The following is a 9,450-nucleotide window of genomic DNA, read 5'->3' as shown; positions in this document are numbered from 1 at the left end:
ATTCTTTCACTTTGAGGCAACTGTTCATCCATTGCTGATCCTAGGATGTGAACTTGAAGTTTAAGAACCCAGGCCTTTTAATTCTGTTTTTCATGTATGGTTTACAGACAGACATTTAAAGACAGTTTAGAGAAGCTATTTTCTGGATGATTACACACAACAACCAGTAGATGGGAAAATGAGGGAGGGACATGCTGAAGCAAGTGGGTGGGAACAGAGCAAGTCATTTCATGTTTAAAGATATCTGACGCCAGAATCATTTCATCATAGCTACTTCAGCAGACACCAGTAACAGTCACACAGAGGACTGAAGCAGTGAAGACTTGAGGGGCATTGCTGTTTGTTTCCTGTGGAGAATGGCTCTGTTCACGACAAGGTATGCAGAGGCTTTGCTGTTTATTACTGATTGAACTTCTAATTTCATCTCTAACAACTCAGCAACAGTTACCTACAACTTAACAGTATTTACTGTTTTGCAAAGTGGGCAATGTGCAACGTAATGTTCTTTATGACATGCATGCAGAGTGCCACACTGCAACATATAGAAACACAGGACTGACAACATACTGTAAGAATTTAGCCAAAAAACAGGTTTTTCTAAATTTGTCTCAAAATGTCAGCATTTTGACTGCAGACTATTTACAGGCCTCCTAAGTCCAAAACAAACTTTATCATTGATTTTAATGAGCTTTTATCTGAAATATGTGTGTGATTATGACTGTTTAATTATTGTGGGAGACTTCAACATTCACATGGACAATCCTGAAGACAGAAGTCTAATAGATCTATGTGACTCTTACAAATGTTGGTTTGACACATGTTAAACAGCAAACGCACAAACAGGGACATATTTTGGACTTGATCATCACTAATGGTCTAAACATTTCAATTCAATTCAATTCAGTTTATTTATATAGCGCCAATTCACAACACATGTTGTCTCAAGGCACTTCACAACAGTCAGGCTCATGCATTCCAATAATAACTAACCATTGAACAGTGCAGTCAGATTCAGTTATCTATTCAAATTGGATAAAAAGTTTTTCTGTCTAAGGAAACCCAGCAGATTGCATCCAGTCAGTGACTTGCAGCATTCACTCCTCCTGGATGAACATGTAGAGACAGTGGACAGTCACTGGCGTTGACTTTGCAGCAATCCCTCATACTGAGCATGCATGTAGCGACAGTGGAGAGGAAAAACTCCCTTTTAACAGGAAGAAACCTCCAGCAGAACCAGAACCAGGCTCAGTGTAAGCGGCCATCTGCCACGACCGACTGGGGGTTAGAGAGAACAGAGCAGAGACACAAAGAGAACAAAGAAGCACTGATCCAGGAGTACTTTCTATGGGAAGGAAAAGTAAATGTTAATGGATGTAGCTCCTTTAGTCGTTTCATCTAGAAAGAAAGAACAGATAAACTCTGAGCCAGTTTTCAAGGTTAGAGTCTGAAAGAGAGCACATATAATTAGTTACAGTAAAAGCTCAGTCAATCGCCATGTCTAGGAGAGAGAAAGGGTTAAACACTGAAAGACAGGGCTATGTGGATCATCGGTAGAAGGTGAGCATTGAGTTGTTGCCAGCAGAAGCTCGGATGATGCCCCTCTCCAGAAAGGTGTCACAGGTAGACACAGAGCCAGGCCAGGTGTAGCTTCTAGGAAGAGAAAAGAGAGAACAAAGTTAAAAGCTGAAATAACAGCAAATAATGCAAAATTGGAGAGTAGTATGAGAATGTAGCGAAGAGGGTGAAAGTGGTCATTATGTCCTCCAGCAGCCTAAGCCTATAGCAGCATAACTACACAGATAGTTTCAGTTCAGATTATTTAGTTAAACGGCGCTTATTTACAACAATGTTGTCTCAAGGAACCCCACAAAGGGTCCCACTGATGGTCATTGTTATACTAAAAACCACAAGGATTGGGATACCTCCCTCTGTCAGACTGATTATAACCATTGGAAAAGAGAAGGGGTCATACAGGTAGCAGAAATGGAGGGTTTGTTTGCACCTCAACCATAACTGAGCCGGTTTTGGCTAAACCTGACTCCCCCTTACTCCAACCAACAGGGAGGGAAGAAGGCTCCCTCCCTGATAAAATAAGCCACTCTAACTATAAGCTTTATCAAAAAGGAAAGTTTTAAGCCTAGCCTTAAAAGTAGACAGGGTGTCTGCCTCACGGACTAAAACTGGGAGCTGGTTCCACAGGAGAGGAGCCTGATAACTAAAGGATCTGCCTCCCATTCTACTTCTAGAGACTCTAGGAACCACCAGTAAACCTGCAGTCTGAGAACGAAGTGCTCTGTTAGGAACATATGGAACAATCAGATCTCTGATGTATGATGGAACTAGATCATTAAGGGCTTTATATGTGAGGAGGAGAATTTTAAATTCTATTCTGGATTTAACAGGGAGCCAATGAAGGGAAGCTAAAATAGGAGAAATATGATCTATCTTTTTAATTTTCATCAGAAAATTTCCAAGGAGTCTGTAACTGATGTTGCTCTATCTGACCACTTTTCTGTTATTTTTGAAAGCATCATCTGCAATGACTCAGTTTGCCAAAGAGACATGATAAGAAAACGCATCTTTAAGGACGGTGCTGCTGAAACCTTTAACCAGATTTACTCTTCTACCTCCACTTTGCTCTGTAACACTGTAGATGAGCTGGTAGAAAACTTTCATTCTAAAATCTCGGACATCATTGATTCAATTGCTCCAATTAAAGTGAAAGTTGTTTCTGGGAAGAAAATGTCTCCATGGAGAAGTGCTCCACCAGTCAGAAGTGAAACAAATGAGTGTCGAAAAGCTGAAGGCAGGTGGCAAAAGACTGGAGTCCAGGTTCACTATATTATCTATAAAGAGAGACTATACAGATATAACCTACAACTGAAAAATGTAAGAGAATCTTTCTTTTCTGAGATCATCATCAAAAATATTAACAATGCTTATTTGCCACGGTCGACAGGTTAACAAACCCTCCTGTAACTGTAGCATCTGAACTCCACTCTACCAGGACCTGCAATGAATTTGCTAAATTATTTACTGAAAAAACCCAAAAGATCAGAGAGGCAGTCAGAACATCCACATCAACTCCAGGACCAATGTTGTCTCCAACTAGAACTGATTTTGACAAAATTTCCCAATTTCACCAAAAAAACTACAAAAACTTAGAAGAAATCGTACAGCAACTAAGCTCTTCTTCCTGCTGTCTCGATGTTTTACCCACAGCTTTACTTCAGAAAGTTTTGCCTGTCATAACATCTGATTTAACACAAATAATAAACACGTCCCTTTTGTCAGGTGTTTTCCTCCAGGCCCTGAAAACAGCAATTATCAAACCTCTATTGAAAAAGAACAACTTGGACAAGCTGCTACTACAGAACTACAGGCCTATATCAAACCTCCCCTTCATCAGTAAGATTATTGAAAAATCTGTGTTTCAGCAGTTAAACAACTTCCTAACAACGACCAACCGCTTCGATGTCTTCCAGTCAGGCTTCCTGCTCACCACAGTACAGAGACTGCTCTTGTCAAGGTGACATCAATGACATCCCTATAAATGCAGACTGTGGAAAAACCACAGTGCTGGTATTATTGGACCTTAGTGCAGCATTCGACACTGTTGATCACTCCATTTTATTAGAGCGCCTGGAAAACTGGGTCGGCCTTTCTGGTACAGCACTCAACTGGTTTAAATCCTACTTGAAGGACAGGGACTTTTTTGTGTCAGTAGGTAACTTTACATCAGAGACACAAAAATCACATGTGGCGTTCCCCAAGGGTCCATCTTAGGGCCCCTCCTATTCAATATCTACATGCTCCCCCTAACTCAGATTTTAATAAACAACAACGTAAGTTATCATAACTATGCAGACGACACACAGCTATACGTTACGATGTCACCAGGTGACCATGAACCCATTCAAGCGCTGGGTAAATGCTTAGAAGAAATCAATGCATGGATGGGCCTAAATTTTCTTCAGCTGAATCAAAACAAAACTGAAGTAATAATCTTTGGACCAAAGGAAGAGTGTTTAAAAGTTAGCACACAGCTTCAGTTAATACAGCTAGAAACCACCAGTCAGGCTGGAAACCTGGGTGTAGTGATGGACTCAGACCTGAACCTTCAGAGGAACATAAAGACAGTAACAAGGTCGGCCTTCTATCACCTAAAGAACATCTCCAGGATTAAAGGACTAATGTCTCAGCAGGACCTTGAAAAACTAATTCATGCGTTCATCTTTAGTAGAATTGATGACTGCAACGGTGTCTTCACAGGTCTGCCTAAAAAGTGGATCAGACAGCTGCAGTTGATCCAGAACGCTGCTGCCTGCGTCCTCACTAGAACTAAGAAAGTGGAGCACATCGACCCGGTTCTAAAGTCCCTAAACTGGTTCCCTGTAGCTCAGAGAATAGACTTTAAAATACTTCTTTTAGTCTATAAATCACTGAATGGCTTAGCACCAAAATACATTACAGACTTATTGTCAGTGGATCAACCACCCAGACCTCTCAGGTCTTCTGGCTCAAATCTACTCTGCAGAACCAGAACCAGAACCAAACATGGAGAAGCAGCTTTTAGTTCTTATGCTCCACTAATCTGGAATAAACTCCCAGAAAACTGTAAAAGTGTTGAAACCCTAAGTTGCTTTAAATCAAGATTAAAAACTTATTTGTTTCGAGCGGCCTTTGACTGGGCCATCTAAACATTATTAGTTAGGTTTTCAGTCCAACTCTCCTTTCGTTTTTTACATCCATCATTCTATTCTCTTTATATTTTTTAATGACCTCTGTTGTTTGATTTTCTGTATCATTGTAATGTTTTTCCTTCTGTACAGCGCCTTGAGGGCCTTGTTGCTGAAAAGCGCTATATAAATAAACTTGACTTGACTTATTGAGAGCAAAGTGTACCGGGGTTAAATCCCTTGTTTGTGTGTACAAACTTATCAGTAAAGCTAATTCTGATTCTGATAGTGAGCTGGACCTTCATACATGAAGAGAAAACTTGTTCTTAGCAAATGGAGCCATTAAAACATTTATACAAACAGCCTCAGAAGGTATTTTTTATTATACTATTTAGACAAGTTGGGAATACTTTAAAATTTGTTGTTTACTCTCTAAATACTTCAACATATAATTTTTAAATGTGCCCCTCTACTGTAAGCATTCAGCTTTCACCATCTCAAAAATTAACTTAACATTATTTTTTGTGGCATTTCTCACTCTGTTTTTCTGCAGCATCCCTACTAATTTGACTTCATTGACTGAAGATGGAGACAAAACAAATATCCATAATTGCTCGTATGAATCTGTCAACTGGACCTACACTTTAGTCCCAGTGTATGTCATGTCCATCTCAGTGCTGGGAATTGCACTGAACATCTTTGTTCTGATGGTTTTCATCCTCCACAAGAAGCCCTGCACCGTGGCTGAGATCTACCTGACCAACCTGGCAGCTGCTGACCTGGTTCTGGTCTCCTTTTTGCCCTTCTGGGCTGTCAGTGCTTGGAATAAGCATAAGTGGATTTTTGGTCGTGCCTTATGCAAAATGGTCAACGTGGGCATTCTGATGAACGTCTACTGCAGCATCTACTTCCTGGTTTTGGTCAGCATAGATCGGTATTTGGCTCTGGTCCACCCGCTGTCCCATGAAACAATGCGTCGGCCAAAATTTGCTAAAATTGGTTGCGTCCTGGTTTGGATTCTGGGGTTCCTTCTTAGTATTCCAAAACTTATCAACAGGGAATTGGCACCTGATGGAAATGTTACAAAATGTATTGAAAATGATACAAATATGTATCTCGTAAATGAGTTGATGATTTCTGTGTTTGCATTCTTCATTCCCATTTTAATTATCACCTTCAGCACGCTCAAGATTCTCAAAACTCTGACAAGCAGGTTCTGGATAGACGGAAATTTAAAGCAAACGGATCACAAGGCTACCATTTTGGTTCTGGCTGTCCTGCTGGCGTTTCTGATCTGTTGGGTTCCATTCCATCTCCTCAAGATACCAGCCCTGCTCAGTCATGTTGGTATTCTGACAGGCTGTAGCTCTAAAACAATTCTGTACATCTGTGGGCAGATCTTCACCTACTTAGGATTCTTCAACAGTGTCCTCAACCCCATTCTCTACGTCATTGTTGGGAAAAACTTTCAGAAGAAATTTAAGGAGGTCTTTGGGCAGTGGGACCAAAAACGGACTTCAACCATAAGCTTCAACTCCGCAAGCACAAAGCTGTCAAGAAGTATTAAATCCCAGATACCGTTGACCTGATGTGCCTGCAGCTCACTTACTATGTGCAACTTTCTTAATTCTGGCATGTATTTAAACAGCTTTTAAATATGACCTTTAAGTCTAATTGGTTTATCCACATTTTTGTTGGTTTCTGTGTCATGAAACAATTAGTTTTATCAAGTATTATAACCAAACCTTTAAAAAAGCCGCCTTGCTGTTTGGCAGCCATCAGTGATTTCTTTCTGAGCAGTAATCAGAACTCATGTAAGAATACAGAAATTTCATGTCTGAAAGGACTTGCCATAAAACAGCAGCAATACCTGACAGACTGCAACGGAGCGAGCAAGGACTCTTCTCAGCCTCAAAAATAACTCTGCTCTGTTGGGAGTAAAACTTTCTATTTCCCTCCACGTCAAAGAGATTCAATGTGGCTGGAGAAGAGATCTTCATCCAGACAGTTTAACTTAATGGTTTCCAAAAGCTTCTTTAGGAAAACAAACTCTAAAAACAGTTTGTACATTTAGCTCCAGTATGATGATTCAAAATAATTACAGCTCCATCATTTTTCTAAAACTGGTGTATTCTTAAGTTAGAGCTGATGAACTGAAAAAAACTAATTGCAAACAAAAACATATTGAGTTAAAGTAGCTAATAATAAAAATCTAAAGGAAAAATACTGTCAAAAGAAAAGGGTATAAAACTACAGAGCAAACAGCAGCAGGTGAGCTGTCAGAGCGGAAATAATCACTTTAAACCTTAAAATCTGAGCAAGAATAAAAATAAAACGTGTTAGTGTGTGGTTTCCTTTATCACTAAAACTAAGTTTTTATGAGATCTTCAGCGAGGATAGGAAATAAGAAGAAAACAGATGCAACACCACAAGCTCTAAACAGCTGATCATGAGGAAAAGGTTTGACACATTTCCTCACAGCCATGTTAAATAACATCTACGTCACCTGTTCATTTTACTGTTAAATAACTCAAAATTATGTTGCAGTCAAATAAAAAAAACAAATTTTTTTTGGCGTTCCCAGGCCAGCCGAGAGACATAGTCCCTCCAGCGTGTCCTGGGCCGACCCCTGGGCCTCCTCCCGGTGGGACGTGCCTGGAACACCTCCAGAGGAAGCCGTCCAGGAGGCATCCGGTATAGATGCCTTGAACATTTGAACTTTTGGTTTTAAATCCTCCTAAGGTTTTTTTTCCAGGCCTGAACTCTCCTTTACACACTCACATTAATTAGTTAGTCACTAATAACTGGCCTTATAATTTCTTGTGTATATTTTGTTTTGAAGCATGAAACTGTAATATTAAGATGGAGATTTTTTGTATTTTCTGTTTCCTTTTTCCACTGTATAATTATCTTCATCACATTTATGTATTGTATGTGCAAAACTGAAAGTCAAACAATGAAAATATGTTTGTATAAGTACATATTGTATGGGCAGATCAGCTGGAATAAAGGGTGTCATCCTTTCACATCCGAAGCAGCTCTGTGTTACCACATCCTGTTAATATTTCAGACCATTTCACAGGATGTGACTCCAGTTACAGAAATGACATCCAACCATGAAAACTATCAGAGCTGTTTGATTAGAAATGCTTTCAGGCGAACATAGAAATAAATCTAAATTAAATAGCATTACCACATGTTTTATAATTATCGAAATAATGAACGAAAATGAAGATAATGGATGCAATCAGCCAAAGAGACAGAAGTAGATCTTCTGTAACTGTAACAGTCCAATTACAGCTTTCTCATGGATGCATATTTCATGTGTATATTTGCTTGACTGTTGTTTGATGTTGGATCTGTGTTCGTTTATCCAAACAATATAAAGAAAGTCTGTATGGGAACTTGTTGCACTTCTGACCGAAAAACATTCTCTCTGCTAAGCATGAAATGGAGCTTTGTGCACCATTCACTTGTAAACTGGTGGTTCTGCAGGTTTCTCTTCACATTCACCTGATTCACTGGCACCATCTCTGTAGGCAATGAAACCACTTCCTTTTTCCTGTGGAAACCTTGGTGTAATAACATTTACATAACAACTTGGTTGACATTAATCTTGATACATAGAAACCGGTGATCCTTGCAGATCAAGATGTAATTACTGTTTAAGCATGTTTTTAAATGTGTCTCTTTGCAGAAGATTGAGTGAAGAATGTAATATGACCATGTTGTAATAACTTTGATCAGTTTGGTTAATCCTTCTGTAAATATAGTATATTTCTGGTGAAATGTAGCCCGTTGGCAGCTCACCAGCTGGATGATGTTAGATGATGCAAGCAGGCTCTGCCTCTTATAGTGGTGTCAGTTTTTCCGTGTATTTTTCTTTAGAAAGTGAATTTTACAAGTTGTCAATTATTCCACCTTTACATATGTTTTAGAAATATAACAAGTGACAAGTCAATAAACTGCATCTTTACACCTGTTACTGATTTTGTATTTATTTGGCTTGTGAATATCCAGAGGCTGACAGTAAACTTTAGTTATTTTAAAGCAATGCATGAGTGAGCATTACATGTCATGTGCTTATTATTAAATTAGAATATCATGAAGGTAATCTGATTTCAATCTTGAGGCTCATTATACAGGTTCATAACCAATTAATCGATCACTTAAACTTTAAGGCTGCACAGCGCAGTTGGTAGCACTGTTGCCTTGCAGCAAGAAGGTCCTGGGTTTGACTCCTAGTGAAATTTTCTCATGGAGTTTGCATGTAAAAAAACGGAAAAACCAAAAGACTGAAAAGAGAAAAGAGAAAGAAAAATCCATATACTGTATTTTAGTTGGATGGGGAACTGCAGAAACTGTGGAAGTACTATATATATATTTATATCTATATAAATAAATATCTCTCTCTCTCTATATATATAGATATATATATCTATATATCTATATATAGATATATATATAGATATATAGACACACATAATATATTACCAGGATATCGGTCCCACCACCAAATCAATGAATTCTGGTGTTGATATCACTTCCATGGCTGCAGGTGTGAAGAAACTTGACTGGCCTGCACAGAGTCCTGGCCTCAACCTTCTTCAACACTTTTGGGATGAATTAGAGCAGAAGCTGCAGTTCTGGTTTTCTCCTCTAACGTTGAACACACTCCTATACCTTTTGGAAGATGTTTCATGAATAGTTCAAGTTGCTGTTTCTGGGAACGGTGGGTCCATCAACAAATTGGACTTTTGAGATGAAGAAT

General features: G+C 39.0%; 1 protein-coding gene across 1 annotated transcript; it reads left to right on the top strand.

Moving 5' to 3' along the window:
* Positions 1–258: 258 nt before the first annotated feature.
* On the top strand, positions 259–8,664 carry LOC124884869 (B2 bradykinin receptor-like). The gene is made up of 2 exons (XM_047392897.1): positions 259–376; positions 5,233–8,664. The coding sequence occupies exons 1-2, from the start codon at positions 357–359 to the stop codon at positions 6,266–6,268; spliced, it is 1,056 nt and encodes a 351-aa protein (XP_047248853.1). The 5' UTR covers positions 259–356; the 3' UTR covers positions 6,269–8,664.
* The last annotated feature ends 786 nt before the right edge of the window (positions 8,665–9,450 follow it).

This window comes from Girardinichthys multiradiatus, chromosome 19, assembly GCF_021462225.1.
Source record: "Girardinichthys multiradiatus isolate DD_20200921_A chromosome 19, DD_fGirMul_XY1, whole genome shotgun sequence".
Classification (NCBI taxonomy): Eukaryota; Metazoa; Chordata; class Actinopteri; order Cyprinodontiformes; family Goodeidae; genus Girardinichthys; species Girardinichthys multiradiatus.
Note: the sequence above shows the minus strand (reverse complement) of the source record. Positions and strands in the feature narration are given on the sequence as shown.

Excerpts from the sequence above, each read along its gene's own strand:
- LOC124884869 (XM_047392897.1), top strand. The coding sequence starts at position 357 with ATGGCTCTGTTCACGACAAG. Across the intron at positions 377-5,232 it reads ATGGCTCTGTTCACGACAAG|CATCCCTACTAATTTGACTT; the intron begins GTATGCAGAGGC and ends GTTTTTCTGCAG.